The following is a 25874-nucleotide window of genomic DNA, read 5'->3' on the forward strand; positions in this document are numbered from 1 at the left end:
CGCCCCGGCGCTCCCGGCCGCGGGCTGCAGCCCCCCGGGGAGGCCTCGCGAGGAGGGAGCGAGCGGAGTCAGCCCCGTCTCCCTCCCCTCCTTGCGCCGGCGCTCCCAGACCGACGTGTCCATCGTGCTCAGTTGGCAGCGAGCTCAGCGTTTGGTGGGCGCTCGGCAGGGTCTGTGGCTCCAGAATGGAGAATGATTTAGGGAAGCGATTGAAACAATACGCAGAAGTGTTTTGTGCTCATGCTATGATTAGAAACGCTGAACGAGCGCGGCTGGTGAGGCTCACCAGCTGTTACCGGGCTGGGTTTGTCACTTGCTGCTGTGCCTACGCTGTCGTGTGATTTAAATGCTTTATGACAGACCTAGGTGCAAACATCTTAAATTACGTTGCACATATGTTCTGGGGCACCTGCTCGAGTGGTCAGATGCTCTCCCAAAGTCCAGTTCTGCAGAACAGAGAATAGAGGTCATGCAGAAATGATCTGCACAGTGAGAATTTACAGCTTTGAAAACCTTTTCCTCTGCTGAGCCAGGGTATAAGTCATACCTGCTGACTTTCAGTACTTGTATTGCTGTGTCCCTTGTAGATTATATGAAGTTAAACCAAAGCCTTCCCTTTCACAGGTGTGATCTGTCTTACGATTTGGGGTGGGTTTTGCAGTCCTTGTTACACATCCTCACTAACTATATTCCTCTGCTGTGGGTTGTCCTAAGGAGAACCAAACAACACAGTCACCAGCCAGATACTAGTTAAGATTCCATATATTTTTCTCAGCAGCATTTCTCTGATTTTCTGGAGCTGCTATCAATGTCCTTGACATCACAAGTGCATTCAGATTACCTTGTAACTCCAGCATACCCTGTCCTTTATCTCAGAATTCACATTGCTATGAAAAGAGTAGATTTGGCAGATTTATTTTTAATATTTTAAATCAAGGTTAATCCCTTTTGATAAGAATAGTAAATACATTTCGTGCATTTTATTTGCATATTTTTTTAAAACAGCTGTTTTCAAGTTACAATTTGCATAGGAGTTGTAGTCCAGTAAACAGACACTGCACTTTTAGGTATTTGTCTCTAAACATGGTGTAGTGTGTGATTTTTGTGGAGTTGAATTCAAAGTAGTTTTTCATGGCTAAAAAGTAAAAATATGGATTTGAACCAACTTGTGCTTCTGGTTCGCAACAGCTCTTCATAACAGCGTGGGAACCTGAAATATTAAACAGCTTCCCCTCCAGGTGTTCTGCCTTGGGCTGGTGGTGCACGTGTGGTTTGTTCAGTATGCCCAGATAAGGTTTGTGTGTCCTGGATTAGCAGTGATTCACAGGGCTTGTTTATGAGCACAAATTGGTTGAATTATTTACTTCCCATGTATACTAAAACCTACATTTCTTCACCATTCTGTGTTCCCCATTTAGAGTTGTAGAGCAGTTTCATGTTGTAACTATGTGCACCAGATTTTCAGGCTAAAGGAGGAACAGCTGTCCTTGCACACCAAGTAGCTAACTGACAGCTTTAGTTTGAACATGGGCTTTGTGTTCTGACTTTTAATTGAACATTCTTTGCATTTCAGTCTCCAAGCCAGCACCTTACTGGGAGGGAACAGCAGTCATTAATGGAGAATTTAAAGAGCTGAAATTAACAGATTATGAAGGAAAATATCTTGTCTTCTTCTTCTATCCTCTTGACTTGTAAGTAAGACCACTTCAGACATACCAAGACTGAGTGCAGCTACACTAGATTCATAATTCATTAATTTTTCACTTTTTCTGAGGTCTTGTTTTTTTCATTTGGTAAGGATTTGAGAGAGAAGAAAGGAGTGACAGAAGAAAATATATTCTTTGCATTTGTATTTTCATCATGCATTGGTAAAATTGTAACACAATCTTTGTGCTAATAAGTGTGTCCACTAATTTGTGTCTCTACATGAAAAAAACCCCAACAACTTTGCCTGTAGTACCCAGTCAGGCAACCTGTGTTGGGTTTAATGCTGTAAATCACTGCTGGAAACAGAAGACAGCATCCCATCTATATTTTCTGAAGTGTATATAGTGTATCCGAGAGGTGGCATTTTTCCTTTAAGCTCATCCCATAACATTCTAAGAGCACTTAACATTGCCCTTCTTTATTTAGAGTTCTGTAACTTTACTGACTGCATGAAAACAGCTTTGCTTTCTAAGAGACAATCCCACACTTTTCCACAACATGACGATAAGAGGACAGAGATGCATAACTACTTTAATATTATAACATTGTTAGCTTCAAAACACGATAAATGGTGATCTTTACCCTTTATTTCTTCTGTGGTGGAAAAAAGTTGAAGACAAAATAGTTTAAACTTGCAGATATGTGTAGGAATAACAAATTATATTATAATCCTCTGAAAAATTGGTTTAATGTGCTTAAATTCAGTCACTTAATTCATGACATCTAAAAGAAAGTAACTGTAAAAACTCTTTGAATACACTGTAAGGTAACTATAGGTTTATAGTCACCAGTAATAAACCATTTGTAACTTAGCTAGAGTCTGAGGGTGGCAGATGTGTCAGGCAGCATTTTGGTTAAGTACTTGAAGAAGCAATAAAACTAAGTAAAAGCTGAAATGATTCATGATAAATCCACCATTTTATGTTAAGCTAAGAACTTCTTGAATGTTTCATGAAATTTTGACTTTATCTTGTCTTAAATTATCTAGTACTTTTGTGTGCCCAACTGAGATAATTGCCTTCAGTGACCGAATTGAAGAATTCAGAGCAATAAATACTGAAGTAGTAGCATGTTCTGTGGACTCAAAGTTCACTCACTTAGCATGGTATGTATCTTGATCTCCTCTTTCACTAAAAATTATTCATGGCTCCCTCTTAGCTGAACAGTATTCTCCAGATTTTTAGCCTCTGTAGGTATTTCATAATGTGTGAAAGTGTGATGCTATTGCCACAGATGTTTAAAACAGAAATTTTTAATCCTATTGTGTGAAAGTACCTTTTTCTTTGAAGCTTGTTTAATGTCATGTTTCAGGCCAAAAAAATTCTACAAATACAAAAAGAAATGTATAACAATGCAAATATCAGTAATTGCTTCATGCTGTCCCAGTTTATGAGCACGTTGGCTTAGAGCAAATGCAACTGATAGAAAGAGGTCATCATTAATAGGTGTGGCCACAACCTGCAAAAGACCTACTGAACATTTTGTTCAAACCATAAATAGTTGATCTCCCCTGTGTGCAGGACAAAAAAAATGTCACTTGCACTAAATCCTTCTGTCCATACTGTCCTGGTTTGTGACTTCTGACTTCGTAAGGGATTATAAATCTATGAAAAATGCATCTGTATCTCTTTTCTTTCAAAGGATTAATACTCCTCGAAAACAAGGAGGACTTGGACCAATGAAGATTCCCCTTCTTTCAGATTTGACACACCAAATTTCAAAGGATTATGGAGTGTATCTGGAAGATCAAGGGCATACACTTAGGTATTTCACTTGGTTACAGTTCTGTTGAGTTATTGCTGGGGTAGTACTTACTGCCTTATATTTAAAGAAGCGTTGGAAAGTTTTCTTTAAGAGCAGATTTTACTTGGGGAATCATGTCAAGAGACAAAAAAATATTGAAGAACACAAAAAAATAGTCATTATGAGTCAAAACAGGGGTTGAGGCTAATATCCTCTTTGACACGCAGTCACCAGTCACCTCCCAAGTCCAAGTGGAGTCAAGACTAAGGTTACCTAATAGCCTCAAGAGATACACTTTTCATAAAACTGAATAGTTGCTTTTGGGATCCCTGTAATGCCATAGCATCTGCAGCATCCCCTGGCAGGGCTGGTCAAAGCTTAGTTTTCTGTTCTGCAGGGAGGTGTCCTGTTTTAACTTACCCTCAGCTAGTGTCACCTAATACCCTGGTCAGGAATAGTAGGTTACTGGTATTCTGAGGTGGTGGATATTGTATGGTGTTTGCAAAGATCCAATTCCTCCCATCCAACAGACGTAAAATATTGTGTAAACACAACACTATAATTCTGTTGCCTAACACACACCAAAAATGTTTTCACAGAGGCCTTTTCATCGTTGACGATAAGAGAATCCTTCGGCAGATCACAATGAATGACCTTCCTGTTGGGAGATCAGTGGATGAAACACTTCGATTAGTACAAGCATTCCAGTACACAGACAAACATGGAGAAGGTGCTCTTTTAAATACTGTCACACTGAAAATTGTTTTACTTAGGCTGGCAGCTGTATTTGTTCCTTTCAGGAGGAAGGGTACTCAGTAGCATTAGGGACTGGCCTCGTGCAGTGAGTAAAGTGGTTTGACTGCCCTGTTGCAAGGCTCTGTGGTCCCACTGCCTCCTTAGGTTGTTTCTAGAATAGTAATTCACATTTTGCTTCACATCCATGAGAATGCAGAGCATAAAGCATTCCTTAGTCTGAATTAAGGCATTATGTACCACGTGTCACAAGCAGTAATTTGTACAGCATACGAGGCTGTGAGGAATCAGACCCAATATTTCAGTACATTTTTGCATCCTAAAGTAATTGAGATGCAGGCCATCCTTGTCCTTTGTCATTCACTGAGGCTCTGTGACACTTAAGTAAGTTTCATGTCGAGATACAATGTGATACAGTGCAATGTGATACAGTGCAAGTTTCAGGGCCCTTGCCCGTGTTTTCTTTGTAAGTGGTATATGATCACCTTCCCCTGACAAAGATAGTCCTCCAGTTCAAGCACAGGGTGAACTTTTCACATTTCTTTAAGTAACGTGTTTAAATAAACATATTCATTTATGTGAAGATTTGTTTATATATGAATACACATGTTCAGCAGCTTAACTTCCAATTCAGCTCAATTTCAGCAGGCATTTGTAAGTATCTTTATGTGCATGTACAAATCATTATTATGCTTTGCTGTACAGATTTGAAAAGATAAATGCTGATACTTAGGCTGTGCACATTAGACTTAAGGAAATTTACCTTGATTTAGTTACAAAGCCATCTTACAGAATACTGATCTGCAGTGTGTTTCCAGAGTATCACATTTTTTCCAGCTTTTGCACTCTCTTGGTTTCTCTGCACAGAATATGAAAAAAGTTCTCCACAATTTTTGTTTGCATTTGTGGCGTTTTGTCTGTCAGCATGCCTTAAAGCAGTGTAATACTCATTGGGCTAAAGCCTCACAGGGAAAACTCTGAAGGGATAAGAGCTTCACTCCAGAATGTGCAGCCATACAGGGGGTGACAGGGCTCCCAGCCACACTGTGTGGTAACCACATGCTATAACCACTTTACTCCTAAGCAAGGCTCCAGATGAAATCAGTCTCTTGTGGAATCTTGGAACTGATTTCTTTACTAACAAATTCCCCTACCTTTGGTTTTAAAGAAAGAAAGGCAGGTCTCTGTAGTCACCCGAATTTTATTATGAAACTTTTGTTTCTGCTAGAATAGGTGTTCATTCTCAGGTACTGGTTTGCCAGTACTTTGCCTAGAAGGGCACAAGAATTAAACCAAGGCATAAGACATCCATAGAGAGATCTGCAGATTCTAGGTAACAGAAGTGGTGGGTGGTGTCAGTTATCAACTGTTATGTCACTATCCCATGTATAAAGAAAACTAAACATTTAATAGTTTCAGATATTTACATTTGACACTTGCATGGTGTTTTACTTCAAGATCAGAAAGATAATTACGTGCACAGAAGTCAGTGTGTGTGAAAATACCTTAGCTCACTTTGTCCTTTTTTTTTTCCAGTTTGCCCTGCTGGTTGGAAACCTGGCAGTGAAACAGTAAGTCACTGTTTATATTTATGTGTATGTATTACTAATAAAAACTCAGTTATCATTCCCACTAGAGCCAAATCCAAAATCTTCGCAACTTTCAGTGAGAAGATATGAGTAATCTCACATTATTATAGTTACAGCTTTTGGATTACTCTTGATTTCATTAGGGGCATTTTTCCCTCACACTAGATATATTCTAGTTGTTTCAAATTCCCAGTGTGTGAACAAAACTCTCTTGAGCAGCAATGAGTTTGTGTTCAAAAGCTTTTTTTCCTGTGAACACCTGATAAGAAGAAGTTGGAAACTCTTGAGTTTGTCCTATCTTGTCAGTTATTTGTCCATATAAATTCTTGGTACTATTGATTCTTACTGTGGATCCTAGGACCTACCCAAAAAAAAGCAGAAGTTCCCAGGCTGCTGCAGTGTCTGCCAGAGCCAGCGTGGCACTCTCCAGCAGAGAGCACTGCTTTGCTGCGCAATTACTCTTCCTCCTTTGTTCCTGCTCGCCTCCATGTGACTCCAAGCAGAGGAGCCAGAGTTCAGATAAACACCCATTGAACTTGTTTGTGTTCTCTGGCTTGGAGCAAGGCTCAGCAGAATAATGAAACTTTCACTGGAGGTCTGAGCTGCCTCGTTTTGGTGAGATCACTGTCATTTATTTGACCATGTGGCTTCCTTCTGAACCATCTGGTGATGACAGAGCACTGTTGTTTAAGTGCTACCTCAACAAAAAGCATGTCCCAGCAGCCTCTAAGCAGAGTAGTGAGCACTACTTGATAGTAAAACACAGTGGAATGTTAAACCATGTTTCATTGCTGGATGTGAAAACTTCCCAGGATGACTGGAAGCTAGGAGTCAATTCTTTCAAGCAAGCAGAGGAGTGTGATTGTGGGGGAAGCTGGACATTAAGACTGTAAAATGAAAGAGGCCTGGGTGGCCTAACATTCATATCTTGGCACTAAAAACTTCTGCCCTCCATAACTAGGATCACCTAAATAACATGACCTTAACATATTTTCTAAAAAAGTCTTACAGTGCTGAGATTAACATCTCCAGTACTGCCAGTTTTAAAATCTAAAACAATACATAAGCATTCTGCATCTCCTCTGTGCAAAAGCTGCAGATAATTTAAATAGCAGAGTAGCTCAAAAAGCCTTTCTCAAAGATGTAGCCGTGCCTTCTAAATGTGTTTGATTTCATTAGATCAAACCAGAGGAAGCCATGAGAGTGTGGTGGCCAAGGGAAGAACTGTAAGTAATTTCTAAGACTCTTGATTACAGACATGAATTTATTAAAATATCTTGCTTTTGGGGCAAGCTGTCCAAATTCTTCCTTTGGTAGGCTGCACTCTCTGTCATGCCTCAATCAATTAAATCTCTCTGCTACTGCTGTTAGGTACCTTTAGAGATAAACAGTTATCTAGCAGCAAGTCAACTGATTTTATCTTACTATGAAATACTGTGCTGTTATGGCTTTATAGTTCATTGTGTTTTCTTGGCTTTGGTTTTTGACTAACATTTTCATTTTCTTTCTTGCACAGATAATTCCAGATCCTGCAGGAAAACTGAAGTATTTTGATAAGCTAAACTGATTCTACCTTTGTTGAATTACATAGGTCACATTCAACTTGATTTTTGCCAATAAAATTTCGCTAATTTTGGTACTTTTGTGAGTTTGACTAGTATGTAGCTGCAGTAAAACATTAAAAGTCTCACTGTTTAAACAGAAGTCTAACCTGTGTGAAGCACAGGTACCTCCTTAGCTATCAGAGAATATGCTTATGAAATGCATGTTTTCCCTGCAAGTCTTGTTTACATTCCCAGTCTTCCCCAAATTTACTTCTCTTAGCATCTTGGGCTTAGATTCATGACTTTTGCTATTAATGAGCTACTTAATTTCCACAAAAATCTTGTCTCTTCGGTCACATTCTAGGAAGTACAGCTAAAAAAGAGCCACTTGGTTATGGCACATTAGTCTATAGTTCAGCAGCTACCCCAAAAGCCAGAAACATGTTACAGTTGCTGAATTAAGTTTCCAATTTTCCCAAAGCTAGAAACATTTTTAAACTACTAAGAACATACCCCACACTACAGAAATCAGTACAACTGCGCTGAAAAAAGTACAGCTGTGCTGGTTCGTGTAATTCAAGAGCTGAACCAGTACATTTTTCCACATTTGAATTTGTAGTTCACTTGCTGATAAGATTGATTCTGTTTCACACAGTCTGAATTTTAACCTGTCCCTGCACTGTCAATAGATGGACAGAGTATTTAGCATCCTGTGCTGATCTGCTTGTTAGCTGTGACTCCTAGTTTTATGGGAGTAGTTGTAGTCTTTCCCAAGGTTGGTATGACATACACAATGATCATCAGAAGCTCTTGTGGCTCATGTACATGAATTTCTTCTTTCAAGAAGAGAAAACTGGACTGAGAACACATAGTGACTGAAGAAAACTGGGGCCATCTGCAAGCTTTGACCATTGCAAATTTAGGTTCACAGCAGTGTAGCAGTGTCAGCTTTGAAGGCTTTTTTAAATGCACACTTACATTTTAAATGCACGTGGTAAGGTATGGGCTAAGGAATTGTTTTTGTAAAAAAATCAGTTCAATGGGGATAAAAAGTCTTAGGGAAATAGTCCTTAAGCAAAGACCTGAGCTGCCATGTGTCATTACATATTTGAAATGAACAAATGACAAAGCAGTTTGTTCTTCCAGTACTCTTCACCTGAGGGTTGAAATTGTGGAAGAATTAGATCTCACACACCTCTGCTTTCCAAACTCTGGAATGTACTCATGGGCCTCTCTTTGCAGTGCATAAAATGCAGATGCCATTGTAAACCTGTCTTCTCACCTGAGAAAGCAAAGAGCTCCTGCAAAGCAAGTAATGACTAGTAATGAGACACAGTCTTAACTTCACACCCCTTGACTGCTCTCTCAGCTGTTAAACTATAAATGGTGGTGAGATCTGCAGGTGAAAGCCACCTCTCCAAGCAGCATGCATCTAGCTGGAGTAGGAACTTTTGTGACCTCCCTCACCTTGGGACTTCAAGTTTGTCTCATGGACCAACACCTGCAGATGCTGCTCCACCACACCTGGATGCTCTGAGGAAGCTCTGCCTCCCCAGGCAGCCAGCCCTGCCTCTCCTGCTGTGCAGAGCCCTGATGCCTGCCTGCTTGTAATGTAAGAAGAAACTCTCTTTAGGCAGCATTAAATTCTGGAGATAACCCCCTCACAGACTCACCATCAGCCTGGCAGACACGGAGGGCCTGGGAGACTGGTCCCTGCTGCAGGGCTGGTTCTGAATTTTCTGCTGAACAGTTACCAGATAAAGTGAAAAAATCATCTCTCCCACACCCAGTTAAAAATGCATTCAGAGAAGGACCAGCAATCAAACCAGTCTGTCACCAGACAAAGGCTGGGCTGAATATGCAGTAAAACCAATTCAGCATGCAGTAAATTTAGAGCAGGTTCTGAACTAAAGCCCCTGCTCTGTGGCCCATGCTGCACCAGCTCCTGCAAGCTTCTTCCCAGAACACTCTACACCACAACATGTCTGCAAAGGAATGGTGAACATTTGTAAAGGGCTACCAGAAGCTGTTACAGTCAGTTTAAGTAAGTAATTTATTTTTTTCAACCACAGAAAAATAAAAACATTTAAAACAAAGTGCTTCTTTGGGCACTGTAAGATCTGAGAACAATTTTCTCTCGTACAAAGGTATAAAGCAGCATGCATACCCATTAACAAAGAAATACATAGCCCATCATCAGAGAGGGTGACAACTGGAAGCTACTTTCTCAGAGTAAAAAATACAGAGTGCATATATAGAGAGAGTAATAAAGACATATCTTTTACATATGCATATATATATACACACACTGTATATGTCTGTACATATTATTCTGTAACTACTGTCACTGTGACATGTGATTATCATGAACTTTGAGAACACACTAATTCTTCTAACCATCTTCATTCGCAGGATTCATTTTCTTCACCGTGCCCAAAGGTTCTGATGTCACACCTTGCTCCCTACTCTACCTCTTTTTCTCCTCTCCAATCCCTTCCTGAAGGCTGAATGTAGAAATTACAATTTGTTCATTTTTAACTACAGCTGATAAGGCAGCAAAGGAAGAACTTAACTTACAAGTGTTACACAAAAGTGACCCAGGTAGGACTACTAGGTCAGTGATAGAAACCTGCAGATAGTCAGGAGTAATGCATAGCTCTGAAACAGATCCCTCCACGTCCTGCCTTCAACAGTCAGCAGTAATCCCTGCAGCGAGGGGTGAAGAAGCTGAGACAGAATTTCAGTTCTTTATTTTGTGTGGTCAGTCAAGTGTATTCAGCTTCCAAGGAGTTTCACAAAGAAGCCCAGAAAATGCAATACATGTCCACAGCATCATAACCATTAAAGAAAAGGATTCTAACATTGTAACAGTTGTAGAAAGAAACACTACAGAAGGAAGCAAGAGCTTATTATCACGACAGTGCATTAATCTGATCTGGATGAGGCAACACCCCTGTGCCTCCCCTGGAAAGCTCTCTGTGCAACTCATCAGTAATGCAGTCAAATCTTAGAAAAGATGTGTAACACTCTGGTTATTGTAACACTCACCCTCCTCACAGCAATAGCAATCAGCTGTTAGGGGCCATCAACTTCATGCCATCCTGGCACCAAAGGAAGCTGGTCCTAACTGTGAATTTCTCAGACTTTCTTACTCGGAAATAAAATGTCAGCGTGCTGCTTTATTTTATCAGCCTGTTTTGTGCATCTGTGCTGATTTACATAATTTCCACTTGCTGCTTCCTCTTTTCAAAAGATTTTAAACCCTGCAGGGAAGCTGAGAGTCTGTTCTTGTGAATCATGAGACATCAGATTTCATCCATTTAACCTACCATTGAGCCCAACTCAAAGACAACTCTTTGGGTGTCTTGATCAGACAGGGTATCATTATTGATTTGAAGGTATCAAAGGTCCAGTTTTGTGCTTGTGACTAATTCTCCTCACTGCTAAAAGCTGATGCTTCCCATCTACTCATACTGCATTACAGTCCACCAAGGAACCAGCTTAGTAATCCAGCTGAGAAGGAGGCTGTCCTCTAGCTGTACCAGCCCTCAGTGGGACAAAGAACCTCCCACCATTCAGCAGCTCACTTGGGAGCTGCTCAACACAGATTCTCTGGACCCCTAACTCCAGCATCAAACATCACCATTACCATTTAGGCAGCATTTTACTTTTTTTTTTTGTTCCCAATCCTTAACAAACCAAAATGTTCTGTTCTACAATGCTATTTCCCAGTCCTACACAATCTCACCAATCAGATCTCTAGTCTCCAGGCCATGAGAAATAATTCACTAAGGAACTCACTTACAGTTATATATTAAAACAAACAAACAAGAAATTGGAAGAGGCTCGCAAGGACTGGCTGTACACAGACAGAATGCCAGAAGATACCATCTGGCCATCTCATTTCATTGCAAAAAACAGTTTTCTCCCAAGGGAACATGAAACCATCCAAAACAGAAGCTGAAATAACCTTGTAAAATCCCCACTGATGGGAAACACCTGCTTCACATTGTGCACACACTACCAACTTCTGAGCCTATGCTGCTGCCTAGATGTATGTGTCCTTGTTTAAAAAAATGATGACCCTAAACTTAATTTACACAAGCAAGTAGGTCAAAGTGCTTCGCCTGTGCATATCTGCTTATTGCACATGTTTTTCCGACAGAACTTCTATCCCTTATCAGGGAAACACAAAGGAGAGCTCCTAAGGGAAAGAAGGCAGATGGTGAGAAGACAGGAAAGATTGTAATGGGATCTCTTAAAGTAGACAAAGAGAAGATTTAAGGGAAAGAAGGCAGATGGTGACAAGACAGCAAAGATTGTAATGAGATCTCTTAAAGTAGACAAAGAGAAGATATCTAAAGCTTGAAAGCATATTTTTTCAGCCTTATTTTCCTAGCATCAGCATGTAAAAGTAGATTTCAACAAATTCCAGTAGCAAGAATAAAAAATCCAAATATATGCAAATACATAAAGAGCGCTAAAAAGATGGGGTTTGCTGTAGGGTTTGGGTTTGGTTTGGTTTTGTTCTGGTTTTGGGTTGTTGTTGGGGGGTTTTTTGAGTATTGCAAGCACCTGTCCATTAGCCAGCTCTGGTGACAACTCCTTCCAAGCCAGCATGCTGCTACACTGCCAATGCAGCACCCAGTGCTTGTCAGATTTCTTTCATGACTGCAGCAAAATGTCGCTTCCCATCCAAATACAACATGGACTCTGAAGAAAAGTTAAGAAAAGAGAGAACCACATTAGTAATTTAGTATCAATACTGGGCAACTACATAGATTGGCAAGAGTAAGAAGCAATCTACACTGTCATCAAAGCATAAAATAAATGTGATTTGCCATGAAATCCTGTTAAATCATTTGGATGCCAATAGTTCATGTACTAAAATGATCAGATTTATGATGACAACACATTAATTGCATACTTACCTCCATATGTTTTAGGCACTACGCTTGGGACCTCATTTTCTGATATAAATGTAAAGTGGAAGATATTGGTAGTATGGTGCTCCCTGGTATCTGCATCGTAAACCTCGCTGTGTACTCGAATCTGGATGTAGTTCTTTTCTGTGTAACAGACCTACACAGTTAAGACAAGAGTTACAGCTTGTAATTTATCACCAGCGCTGAAAACTGTAACAGACTTCATTACACCGTTAGTCACACACTCTAATGTTACACTGTTCATTATCAGTGACTAACAGTGATGACAGCAAAAATAAGGTTTGTTCCTTCTCAAAAAGAAATCAACTCGTACCTGTCCAGAAAGCAGTAATAAGGATCCAACCTCAACTGGCTTCTGAAACATGATATCATCAACGGATACAATGAAGGGTCTGGAACCACTGAGAAAGCAAAAGAGAAATTTCTTCTAAAGAATAAAAAGGATATTTGGAGAAATTTAAAATATTTCATCGTCAACATTTTAAAGAAGGGTTACTAGAGAATAAATCTCTTCCTTAAACAGAGGCCACAGGAAGTGGTAAAGAATTATGTCATCACCCAAGACAAAAATAACTGGAGGAAATCGCTCACCCCAATAAAAGTACACACTCTCTAAGGACACATTATTGCATCATTGTTGTATCTTATGACTTGTACATGCTAGACAATCTCCAAGCCATCATTGCTCAGGCCTCAGTGTTCCAAGCACTGGCATAAACCACTTCACTTTATATCAGGCTGTCACTATATATCTGGCTACTCCATTAAACTTACACATAGATCTTCGCTGGGTGATGACTTCAGTCATACCTCCTAAGCTCCAGCAGTTACTAGAAGTTCAGAAACCACTCCTCTTGTGTATGGAATGATGTAATATTTATTTAATAGAATAACTATTTTATATGGTTACAAAGAAAACATTTCTTCAAAGGTCCATCTCAACAGCTTGGTAAGATAAAAGAAAACAGAAAATGGATATACTTCCTAACTTGACAATACTTAAAAACCAAGCTCCAAGGAGCAAGATGCAAATCACTTTGTAAATATGACAGATGCCCTAAGTAAGACAGTGATGTGCAGTAACAGTGCAAGATTCCACTAGACACCTAGGTTTTTTCGGCTCAGATTCTTATTAGGATGATTAGCCTGGCTTCCTGACCTATGTGCATGTGCAGAGTGCTCTGGATTGTGTAAATACTGCAGGTCCAGAACTCACCCATAGCTGCAAGCAGTTGCCCATCCCAGTTCAAATGCCTTTCTCATGAGAAAACCCCCAAAGATCCTGTTGAAGATGTTCCGTTCCTGTATGTAGAAACAAAAATCAAAATTCTTTTTAAAGCATTTTGTTGAAGTCTGCACTTCAGTTCCCAGTATTTAACACAAGTCCCAAGACCTGAATGTATAAAAAGCATTGCTAAAACATACATGCAAAATCAAAATGCCTAAGGCAACTTTACTTAATAGGAGCTCATCTGACTCATTTGATAACATAAGATAACATGTCGAAATTGTGTCAGCAACCAAAGGCCAAACTTTTTGCAAACAATTAGCAAAGGAATTTATTTACACAGAATGAATAGTCCGGTAAGAAATAAGGTCATCTTCTATTTTGCAGTGGTAACCCATACAGATAATAAAAAATGGCAAACAAAATTGAGATCTAAATACATTGCATGGATTGCAGAAGCAAAACAAATTTATAGATAGATTAATCTCACATGACAATTCAAAGAGTCATAGAATGCTTTGGGTTGGAAGGGACCTTCAAGACCACCTAGTTCTAAGCTCCCTGCCCTGGGCAGGGATGCCACCCACTAGACCACGTTGCTCAAAGCCCCATCCCCTGGCCTTGAACCCTTCCAGGGATGGGGCATCCACAGCTTCCCTGGGCAACCTGTGCCAGTGTCTAACCACCCTCACAGTAAAGAATTTTTTCCTCACATCTAATCTAAACCTGCTCTCTTTCAGTTTAAAGCCCTTTCCCCTTGTTCTATCACCGCATGCACTTGTAAGAAGTCCCTCTTGAAGTTACTTCATAAGTAACTTTCTGTAATTCAGTAATATTTTTTCAAAATACCTGAGGATGGCAAATCTGTAAACCTTTTAGCTTTGTATCTTCCATCCACACTGAATTAGGTGGTAATTTACGACTCCGGAAACTTACTGTCCTTTGGAAGAGACAATAAACTTTATAGCCCACAGAATTAGCAGAATTCAGCAAGTCAAAAATGCATGAATAGCAAATGCAGGCACACACACTAAAACAAACTGCAAAAATATAATAGAACACAAAAATAAAACCCCAAAACAGAACTGGTATCACTAAATGCTGTTCCAACTGACCTTGAAGCCTTATCTAAAGTGGCATTGTGATTTGCTACTGCAATAAACCTACACTCTGGATCTTTCAAAAACTTCTGCCAATGCTCCAGCTTATGTGACTGAAGAAGCTCAAGAAAGGTACAGGAAAGAAAAGATGAATTACAAGCACAAAGCACATACTTTGTCAGAAAAGCCTTGCTCTGTTTTTTAAGTCATAATATGAATTAAAAGCACACAATGATCTAACAGAGTAATTCAATACCAAACATGCAGACAGTTTGAGGCTTTCAAATCCAGACAGAATGTGCACAAAATACACCTGCTAATTTTAAGGAAAAGCATGTCTCACTCTGGTAAACTCCTTTGAAAATAACAATTGTATAGTGTTAATAAGTTAAAGAAATCATATATTCTCACAAATACAACATTGCACTAAATGTCATTAGGCACTGTTCTATCACCACTCACACCAGACAACTTCACACCAATCTCACGTAAAAGAGAAGCATGCCAACAACAGTCTCCACCAAATAACATTGTCAGGTATTATGTTTAAAACACACTGCAAGGATACCTGGTCAAATTATGGCCAGTTCCTGCCCTCATGGGTTTTTAGTCTAGATATCATGGCACAAAATTCTTAGATTGTGCAAGTCACATGGCTGCAAAACCATTCCATTCCCTTATTTGGTTAAACACTATTAACCTTTTTTCCTCAAGATCATTCCTAACAGCTTGTTCAGAAGCTCTTTTTGCTTATATTGCCACTTTTACCATCTTGGCACAGCTATTGCTATATAACAACAGAAAACTCTCTTGGGAGCTGCAGATGCCACATTTAAGTTTGTACCTGTGTTGCAAATAAAGCATCACAGAATTTGTTGCAGACTACCCTCTTGTGAGCACCCTCCCAAAAGGCAATCTACTTTTTCAAAGACATCAGTTCTCCTCCACCCCTCCCCTTCTTGCCTTGTGTCCAATGTATTAAGGAATATGTCATGTATAATATTTCTTTCTTCTGCAGTGGGAGCCATTTTCAGTAAGGAAGCAGTGCTGAAATCAATCCTCTTCAGCTTGTTCACTAAATATTAAAAAAAAGTATTAGAGTTCAAAGCAAAAACAAATAATGGCTCTGAAGATTTTAACCTGGAATCAACTGTCTTTCCTTTTTAATTTTCCTCCCTGTAAGTTAAAAGCTATGACTTCATGGTCCCATGGATTCAAATAGAAATTTGGCTTTTAAAATTAACTGCATCAAAGAAGAAACAAAGCAGAAAAAAAGCATTGTTGTTACCTCAACAATCTGACAAAGAACTTCTATACATACACTATGATATCCACCCACGGCTCCTACAGAAAACTTGAGTACAAAAAAACCATATCTAACAAGAAACCCTGCAGAACAAACTATCACCTTCAGGATTTGCCAATGGTACAAGAATGGAAGTTTGACAGAACTCATTACCATAGGCCACAACAACTGAAATTTTAGCTTAGAAGATCTTCTGTCCAGTTTATTCAGTCTTCAATGTTTTCCTAACTCTCTGCTTCAAAATTCCAGCTTAAAACACAAAAAGACAGAGCTACACACTCCTTCCCCTGCTCTCCTCCTTTTCCTTTTCTGAGTTTCTCTCCAAAAGGAACGTGGTGCCCAGACAGGTGAGAAGTTGTGATGCACTCAGCAGGCCGACATGGGGGCAATCAGCCTGTGCTGCACTCAGATCCCAAGCAGAGGGAGCACCTCGGGATGTGCAGGGCACACCAGGAGTGCCTTTGTCTGTCAGTTTAGCCAGAGTTTCCAAGCATGTGATAGCAGGGTTTTAAACTCTCTTACACTACAGACACACAAATCGGATTTTAAACAAATCAGGAGCATTTCTAAGTAGCAGAACTTCTGAAGTTTACTTCCTTCCAGCTACTAAGTTGAACCCAAGGCAGATGTGCATACTACCAGGAATCATGACATACATTCCCCTTGCTTGAAGATTGCTTCCTCCTCAGGGCTCTCAGGGACAAGTGGATTAACAAATGCTGGCCTAGGGACAGAATTTTTTTTTTAAGTTACAAATTTTACAAGAATTTGTCCTGTAAATACATTATAACAGCCTTCCATTTTTGCTTACATACATGGTACAAGATGAATAAATACATTACTTCATAATGTGCAGCTACCAACAGAATATTACATTAGATTTAACTCTGGAGAGGCAGTTAAGTGATCCAACCACTGTGTAGTGTAATGAAGATCCAGCCACTACCTACTGTAATTAAGAAAGAGCAAGTGATGCACCTATGTTCCATAAGAAGCTAGAAGTGTACCCATAAATTATAATGAAGATTATTCTAGCAGAAAGCTGCTTAGCAACTCAGCAAAAGAGAACATGATGATCCAGGATAGCCTAAACCAAAACTTGCATGGTACCATTCCTTCTGGAATAGAAAGAGCACAGTGCCATAGCAAGTGTTTTTATGACCCACATGTTCCCATGACAGCCTTATCAACAGCCAAAAGCTGTTTACCACGTGTACCACTTATCAGAGGAGATTATGACATGCCTTCAGCTCAAACTTGTATGTTTATTTTACTGCACAAATAAATTTAACCTAATTATATAGCATTTAATTATTTCTTTTCACAAGTAAAGGCAAATGCTTATTTTCAAGAACCATTCTTTCCCACAATTTCTAATTATTGTTTTTCTATTTTCAACACTTGGACAAATGCTCCAAACAACATATACACACACACAAATATCTGCTGAACAATTCACCTCTACCTCAAGCCTTTACTGGGGCTGGTGACAAGGGGCATACAGAGGGGAATCCTTTCTCCTAGAACGAACTGCTCTTTCCTGGTTTGCTAAACCTCTGGATTTTGGTGACAAAGCAGCTCCTTCACCACCACTGAGCTTTTTTCCCCTCTCCCCAGCTCAGGACACATCTACATCAGCTCTCATGTCCAGGGCTCAGGCTGCTGAGATGCAAGTTTGCTATGGTCCAAAAGGCACTACAGCCAACCTGTACCCTGTACCTCTCTCTCTCTCATAAATATCCTCCTTGTACGGACAGAACGCTGCCAAAACACAGCTGGCTTGTGGCCAGCTAGTCTGTACAACAGCCACTGAAGTTTGCATCTATCTGCACAAGTCCATGTAGGCTTGTCCTTAGTCAATGTGCTAGTGTATAATTACATTAGATTTGATCTAATTATTTTGCAAAACTGGTCCTTAAAATGGGAACCATAAATATAAGTGGTTTTCTTAATTATAGTGTGTTCATGGGTTCTAAAAAAAGAATCCGAGGGAAACCAACCTAGAAACTACTTCTAATGTTATGAGGGCTACATAATTACATCAAGTAAAACCTCTTCACTAAACACAACCTTCTTCATTAAATACAAGCAATTATTTAAACTAGTTAGAAAAACTTTTATTACTTTGGCAGGCTATACAGGAAAGAGGTATGAAATACAATCAATTGTTCTGATGCTGGAGTCAAAAGCCAGAACTGAAACTGAGCAGCCTGTTAGTTAATGACTATGGAATTGCAGAGAAAGTAAAACCAGAAAAATAACAGAGTTAGTGTTTCAGGGTTTTTTAAGATCTGTGGGAATACTAATCAATTCCATGTTAGTTACACAAGCAAGTTTAAGCCTGGATTATTGTGATGACACCTATCAAGTGCCTAATTAGGGAATTAATGGTATTGTTCACCAAAAGATTATTTAACCACTACAACTCAATCTTTAATTCTAACAACCACTAGAATGCAGGTGGGTTTCTGGCAGACTCATTCACTTCTGTGTTCACTCAGGCCAGTCACTCAAACACAGGGAAAATCTGTCCAAGAAAGGAGTCAGATCCCAAGACCACCAGCAATTCCTGGTATCAGCTGACTGCCAAAATCAATGCTCTGAAGCTTGTCACAGGGGAGTTAACACTTGCCAGCAGAAAACATCAACTGTGTGATTTATTTATCACCTACACTATATAGCTTCTACATATACAGCACAAGCTGCCATGTTTGCCATTTTCAGCCCAGCAGGAGTCTGAAAACTATTTTCCTGTCCCACAAATTACCGTTTATTCTCCGGATCCCGAGCCACCATGACAAAGGTTGCATCTAACACAGGGCTGTAATCACCATCATGAAGCTAAGAGAGGCAGGAAAATAATATCATTAAACTCTAGAATTGTATATGTGCTTAGCAAGCTATTTAGTTGACATCAACTCTGTGATCACACTGTGAATTTTGCTTATTTCACATTCTGTCATCCCTTCCAACACCTCTCACAATAGGTCAAAGATAAGGAATTAACACGAACTAAAACTTTGGGTTCAGGAATTCTGCAATGTAATTTAGCAGGGAATGTTTATTAACTACTTTCAGCTGGAAGGGAAGGAAATCAATACAGGCAGCAATTCATGCAGAACAGCCACCTATTTTTTCTGCAGGAGTACTGTGGTTCACTTTAAATATAAAATGCTGGTTAAGAAAAACGCCTGTCTTGAAAGACAGAGTAGCAACAAAAGTGCCTTGCTGCACCTAGACTACTGGAAGTTGTCTTGGTCTTCAAAACACTGGGGCTGTTTCAAGCCCTTATAAAAGTTATTCTAGAAAATACCATTTCAACTGCTGATGTCATCATTGAGAATTTCCCCTGAAGCACCTCATGCCTATCATAATATGGAGAGAAGTCACGGAAACTAACCTGCAGCATGTGCATCTTCACTTCCATTGAGGTCTTCCCAACCCAAGAAACATTGCCTGTGAATTTGATGTCACAGTCTGGATGTATAATCTTCTTGCACAAATCTACAAGACAAACATTAAGGGTTACTGGAGACAAATCACTCACATCTAATACTAGAAAGGCCACATCCTCTAAGACCTTTATGTGTTCTGAAAGTGGCAACACATGCAAAGACAACCCAGAAAAGATGGTTGTTGCAAAGGGCAACACTGCTAGTCTGTGATTTCTGCCTTTCCAGACTTCCAAAGCCAGAACAACAGTAGGAATTAGGCACACAAGTGCACAGCAGACCCACAGAGGTGTTGAGCAAAACACAAGCAAGGTTCGACTCCACCAGAACAAACACCGTTCGATAATGAAGCTAAGAAACTCAAATGCGAAAATAAAACTAAACACAGAAGTGAAGTGTGAAAGTTGTATTTTGAAGGGAAGTAACATATGAAATGCTGAAAGCATCTACAAAACTCTTTCCTCCTCCCTTCAACAAAATCCACAATACTCAAGAGTTCAAAGCCAAAATAAGATGAAGTGAACTAAACAGGTGAGTGAAGAAGGTATCCCCAGCAACAACCACGGGAAGGCAGTAGCTGCTGAATAGGTAAGACAAACAGGTGAAAACATCTCCACTGACAAAACTGCCACTTACTGATTTTATCCACCAGAGCTGTAACTATAGATAAGGGAGACCTTGGCTGCATTTCCTGCTTGGTGTGAGTGTAGCAAATAAGAACTGTGAAGAGATCAAAAATGGAGTCAGTTCTTTAACAAAAACATATGTGGAGCAGATATTTGCAAGGTGTAAGAAGTACCTGTAAAAGACAAACTATCCTACTGTAAGAGAGCACAACTGCCTTATTTTCATGTATGTAACACATGGGATTGCTACAAAGAAAACAGCAATGCAGCAGCTGTCTCCATTTTATGTGTATCTACTTACTACAAAGAGAAATTTAGTTAAGCCCTTTAAATCAACTCATCATTCTACTTCCAATCCTGCATAATCTCTTCCCTCTACCCCTGCAGCCCACTGTCTCAGATCCCTCCTATCTTCTGTTTTGATTTCATGCAGGTTGTCCAAGGTCACATGCTATCTGAGGACTTTTCAAATACTGATTCCTTTAAAGAGGTGGAGATTAAATAAACTGTGCCTTACAGGCATGAAACCGTAGTCAGAGGTATTTATCATGCTGCAATTACTACTACCCAAATCACTATTTAAATTCATTAGTTTTGTTCATAGAACACATCCAAGTAAACAGACTCCTGGGAGTAATTCAAGGCTGCAAAGATATGTTTTTTTCTAGAGCTCATGTGATTTTTCACTCAAAACAGATTTTCATAATCAAAAGTATCTGTGGTACTTAACGAGGTAAGAGAGAAGGAAGATGTCTGTCCTTCCAATTAACCTAAGATTTTTTTTCCCTAAAATCAGTGAAGCACAATTCTAAAACCTGTTATGCCTATCAACTGATTACATCAATATCCTGAATATTGTGTGACTGGGACAGAATCGTGATTAACCCAAAACAATACATCCCCAGTGGAACTGACTAGAGCCCAGTACCACTACAAACAAGGCAAAGACATTCTGCACTGTCACAGGATAAAAATAAGATCTTCACAGATTTCCGGGGGAAATAAACAAGGCACAGAAAGGAAAACAGGCTCATCTCATCTAACAGTGGAGGGTAGCCAATAGTTAGAAGTCTCTTTTTCTAATACAGGACAGGTACTGAAGCCAGTTATCTTCCACATTCCAGAGAGAAATATAAATCATCTAACCATTGTGTCTACCCTCAGTAGACATGCATACACTTGTTTCTCTGCCTTCCTCAATTTTGCCCATTGGGACCGTCAGAAGGAACAGAAAAAAACTGTTCCTTTCACAACCTTCCCTTAATAAGCACTTGTTCTTTAGATACATTCTGTTCTTTCCAGATTATACTCTCTTCTCCCCAAAGGGAAGATTAAAATATTTGCACCTCATTATCTGTTGGGTTTTGTGTAGGTTTTTGTTGGGTTTTTTAAGAAAAAAGTAATTGTAAGCTTTAATTTTCTATATGCACTCTGCAAATTTCCTCTGTGTTAACACTCAATGCAGATTCATAATCTAGGATCACTTCAGTAAATTATTCATGTAGCTGGTTCTTTAAAACACTGACCGAGGCAAGAAGCTGAAGCTGAGCAATTTTTGCTTCTGTCTGTTCTTTATCATCCTTCCTTCTCCTCCAGCATCAGTGTCTTCTTGTTTCCCTTCCCCTTCAAGATGGTGCAATTATGTGATTCCCTCCCTGAGCTCATACTGTATCACACCAAACAGTGCTCAACAGTACTCAAGCTCACTTTGTGCATTCTTTACAGGGGCATAGACACATACCTCCTAAACTGTCAAGATCTTCAAGTATCCTTCCAAACCTGTAAGATAAGGGTTTTGATTATTAAATTCCTACATACATAGCAAAAGAAAGTTAACACTTTCCTGTATGTGTAACATGGTTGCTTTGTTACCTTACACTGTTGTGTACATTCAGATACTTTTCTCTTATTTCAGGCTGACTTCCTAGAGGTAGAATAACTTCCAAGTAGCTATCCTTCATTCTCCTAGGAGGGAGATCTTCCTGACATTTTGCCAGTAGAGTATGAAGAGCTTTTCTTTCTTGCATTGCTTGCACATGATCCCTGCAAAGAAAAGAAAACATTTTGTCTGGAGTATGACAACAGAACTGCAACCTTAGCTAAAAGATGTCACATGGATGATCATCAAAATGAAAACCAAAATGTAGTAAAAACAGCAAGACACAGTCAGTGTGCCTTGAAAAGTGAATTGAGAGATGCTAAGCAAGACTAGTACAGAAAACAGTGGAATAGTTTTGTGTACAAGTGGCAAGCACATATTTCACACTAAAGAGAGGAACAAAATACAGCTAATTCTGAATGCTACCAAAATGGTTCCCCTTGAAAAGAACAAATCAGACATAATTTAACCTAGAAGTTTTTGTGCATATTCATGTCTTCCATAGCTGCAGTATAACAACTTTTCCCACAGTGTAAGTTTTAAAGGACTGACCATCTGCTTACAATCTCTCCCAGGAAGCAAAGCAGATGTATAGTGTTGGCTAGTATTAACAACCAGAGAACTAATCAGCTGTAACACTTGCTAACATCCACAGGCAAGTTTCCCCTTTAAGCATCAGTTCATACAGTGTACATTTGATCAGCAAGCTAGAAAACAGGGAAAACTATAATTTATTTCTCTCTCTCTGTCTTCCTACCCAGACATCTTAAGGCTATACAGGAAAGTAATTGAAGGAAACAGTACAGAAAAGGGAGTACAACCTTTTCAGAGCTGCTTTTCCTTTCAAGACAGAGGGGCTGCAACTCTCACAATGGACTAAAGGCCAACTTACTGTCACTTCTTTCCAATCTACACAGCTGGTTCCTTGCACAGGTATCTATGAGATATAAGGGTCTTGTCCAACACTCTCTTACCTGTTCCACCAAAGTTCCCTTGCCTTTAAAGAGCAACCTGACTGAATAAAGCAAGTATTTTGTAACATACCTAGAATCAATAACAAACTATTAAAAACCTAAGGAGCAAACATGGAACAGTTCTGGTGTAATGTCAAGGAGTATGCAAACCTACGGATTCGTTTCACAGGGCAAGTGAGCACTAAGCAAACAAACTTCTGCCATTCCTCCAGCTGTGCACGCTGCATTGCTGAGATCTCAGTGAGACTGTGTCAGATTCAGGCATTTTCTTTAGCATGCCTGCTTAGAAAAACCATTCAGAGGGCCTGGGCACATCAGACACTCCACCCAGGCAAGCCTCTCTTCATTTCCCTACCAGTGCACAAAGTGTGAAAGAGCTCAGCAAATACAGCCATAATAAAATTAACAATCCACATAGGACCAACCAAACTGCAGTATGTAATTCCCCCAGACTGCTACACTGCCCTTTTCAGAACTACAACAGTACAGGATTACAGGCAACTCTGGTTTATTCAATGTAATGGAGAGGCAGGAAGGTAACCTGAATAAAGCCAAAACATTGATTATTTAAACTATATGTAAATTAACGAACAATTAAGTTAGAGCAGACACAGGAAATGCCCAAGAAGCTCCTGACTAAGGAGACCCCCATCCTGAGCTGACAGTTTTCCAAATGCAGCCTGCTTCACAGGGAACCAGCTCAGCTGCCTCTAAATCCAGGGCAGGATAAATCCACCATGTGGCCAATCCATCACGAGATAACTCAAGAGCTAACAGCAACCTAACATTGCCAACAGACTCTACAGCTCCTAAACTCCCACTGGATTTAAAGCTAATGGGATAATCTTGCAAGCATCAAGATCATATATTTTGTTTCTTTGGTGCTAAAGGTGCCAGAGATATGTCAGAGAAGTGTGTGATCCACAAAGTAACAACTCAGAAGCCTTGTTTCAATTACTTTTTAGCTGGATGTTTTCCTTCTCCAGTCAGCAAGCTACATTGTTAATTTCTACTACCATAAGCCTGGGGCTCTATCTTGGTTTCACAAATAAAGTAAAATACATTTAACGCACACTGTACCTCCAGTTAGTAGATGCTCCCACTATATCTCTCAATTTGCTCCGCACTGGAAAAAAACAAAATCAAGGCAAATCAAGCTTAGTTCTGCATGTGATGAACATGAGGTTGCCTAGTGTTAAAAGGCACAATCCTCATCCCAGAACAGGAAAATTAAGCAAACTCATGCAAATAGAAGCCCAGAAACAAAAGTTTGGCCAAATTCACTGAAGCTATTAGTAGGCTTATCACAGTAACAGGTTGAGTAACATGATGCTGTAGCTTATTGCATATAGCCAACAAAGAGTGTTTGTTAATGCAGCCACCTCCAGTGCTAATTAACAGCTGAGAGTGGCTCGAGATCAGATTAAGGAATTTTGATGTGAAATCATTGCAGCCTAAACACAAACTGTGGAGATAACACAAATCAGAAAGTCATAAAAGAACATGAAAGGGAACAGAGCAGCTGGGAGACAGGGAATGAGGAGAATACCCATTAAATAATCCCACCCACGAAGGCAGGTAAAATCAGCAGACTGGCTCTTGCCAGCAGGGTTTCACAGCCCACATTTTAGCAGTCTCAAAGAATACAGTGTCCAGGCACTGAAGACAGGCCTATAAAATTGATTCCAGTCCTGTTGGCACCATCAGAGTTCATACAAGTTCTGCACAAGTTTTACCTACATTGCAAGAATAATCTGCATAAGCAGCTTCTCTACTCTTTCCTCAGGTGAGGTTATTAAGTGTGCTAAGGTCCCATCAAATCTATCAAACTGCTGACAGGCAGGTGAATGTAAGCTATTTGGAAACACCTGAAAACAAGCAGCAACAATTCCCAAACTCAGAACAGAAGCTGAGAATTGTATAGAGGGATTCTTTGCTTATATACAGACTTTTTACAGGGACATTCAAATATTAGGACCAAACAGGGACACAGCAAGGAAGGGCTACCAAAAAATATCCAAAATTTCATGGTGAAATAGAAAGAGGACTGATGGTGAGACACAAGCTGATCCTTTTATCATGATTGGCATTTTACAAGCGAAGTGCCCTGTCAGAGTATTCACAGTGATCAGCAAGCTGTCCTGTGAACCCTGGAGCGAGCTTAGCCTGATTTCCTGGGACTTAAATCACATTCGCCTCTCTCAGTCAGATCCATTCAGCTCTCCCCTCTACTGCCCTCACAGTCACTTCTGCCCAAGTCCCCCCACACCACCACCACTGCAATACCCCTAAGCTCCCTTTCTTGTCCCTGCACTCCCAGCCTGTTTCTGCTCTGCCTGCTAGACAAGCACCAGCCTGAGCCAGAGGCAGGCAAGGGACTGACTGCCAGCCAGCACATGGATGCATCCCAGTCACTCTCCAGCTGCCAGCAAACACCATGGCCTGTGGCTGACCCCAGCACTGGCTCTGGCACCCTAACAAACCTCTGATTTGGGAGCCAATTTTCACAAAGTTTGTGGAAACACAATTCTCTTTCAGATTGGTGTGCATCTGTTTCAGTTCATATCAAGCAACAAAAGGTTCTGGAAGCAGGGGGGGCAAGAAGATAGGCAAAGACAAAATAGAATAGACTGCTTTAGCCTCATTTCTTTATGAAATTAGGCTAAAATCATGTTCTGAAATTAGAAGACTTCCACTACTAATTCTATGGAAAAAAAAAATCCAATGAAAGAAACTGATTGAAAATCTTAAGAGTTGATTTTTTGGAAGGGGGGAAGGTCTGATTGTTTTCTTAGAAAGCAGCAGGCTTGTTTACAAAATAGGTACTACTTTCCTGTTACTCACACTCCACCTGTGAAGCTGCCATAGCATGCATTTGATCAACACAGTGTTAGCAGAAACACTGTTACAGCTTCTAGAACAGAAAACCTCAATTTTTCAGCAGTGTGCAGACTGTGCTGGGATGGAGGGGAAATACATAGCACTCTTTCTTTATTTTAACTAAGTTCATCTTCCTTTTCAACTCTA

General features: G+C 39.9%; 2 protein-coding genes across 3 annotated transcripts in view; one reads left to right on the forward strand and one right to left on the reverse strand.

The window, feature by feature from the left end:
* Positions 1 to 1573: 1573 nt before the first annotated feature.
* PRDX4 (peroxiredoxin 4) lies at positions 1574 to 7359 on the forward strand (the record flags this gene model as incomplete). The annotated part of the gene is made up of 6 exons (XM_009084745.1): positions 1574 to 1691; positions 2696 to 2812; positions 3349 to 3471; positions 4050 to 4180; positions 5740 to 5774; positions 7309 to 7359. Coding segments are annotated over 6 exons (575 nt in total), but the record flags the coding sequence as incomplete, so codon positions are not given.
* A 4524-nt stretch (positions 7360 to 11883) lies between these two features.
* Positions 11884 to 25874, reverse strand: part of ACOT9 (acyl-CoA thioesterase 9) — a 16609-nt gene continuing 2618 nt past the window's right edge. For both annotated transcript variants that reach the window (XM_009084743.1, XM_009084744.1), the window contains exons 2-14: positions 23928 to 23973; positions 21867 to 22037; positions 21736 to 21773; positions 20005 to 20088; positions 19317 to 19420; positions 18684 to 18757; positions 16573 to 16640; positions 15574 to 15685; positions 14360 to 14450; positions 13499 to 13584; positions 12596 to 12683; positions 12268 to 12418; positions 11884 to 12049 (exon numbers count right to left, since the gene is read on the reverse strand). In XM_009084743.1, coding sequence (XP_009082991.1) covers positions 11991 to 12049; positions 12268 to 12418; positions 12596 to 12683; positions 13499 to 13584; positions 14360 to 14450; positions 15574 to 15685; positions 16573 to 16640; positions 18684 to 18757; positions 19317 to 19420; positions 20005 to 20088; positions 21736 to 21773; positions 21867 to 22037; positions 23928 to 23973 — 1172 coding nt within the window. In that variant the 3' untranslated portion in view covers positions 11884 to 11990. The remainder of the gene's footprint in view (positions 12050 to 12267; positions 12419 to 12595; positions 12684 to 13498; positions 13585 to 14359; positions 14451 to 15573; positions 15686 to 16572; positions 16641 to 18683; positions 18758 to 19316; positions 19421 to 20004; positions 20089 to 21735; positions 21774 to 21866; positions 22038 to 23927; positions 23974 to 25874) is intronic.

The sequence above is a fragment of the Acanthisitta chloris genome, unplaced genomic scaffold, assembly GCF_000695815.1.
Source record: "Acanthisitta chloris isolate BGI_N310 unplaced genomic scaffold, ASM69581v1 scaffold6721, whole genome shotgun sequence".
NCBI classification, from domain to species: Eukaryota; Metazoa; Chordata; class Aves; order Passeriformes; family Acanthisittidae; genus Acanthisitta; species Acanthisitta chloris.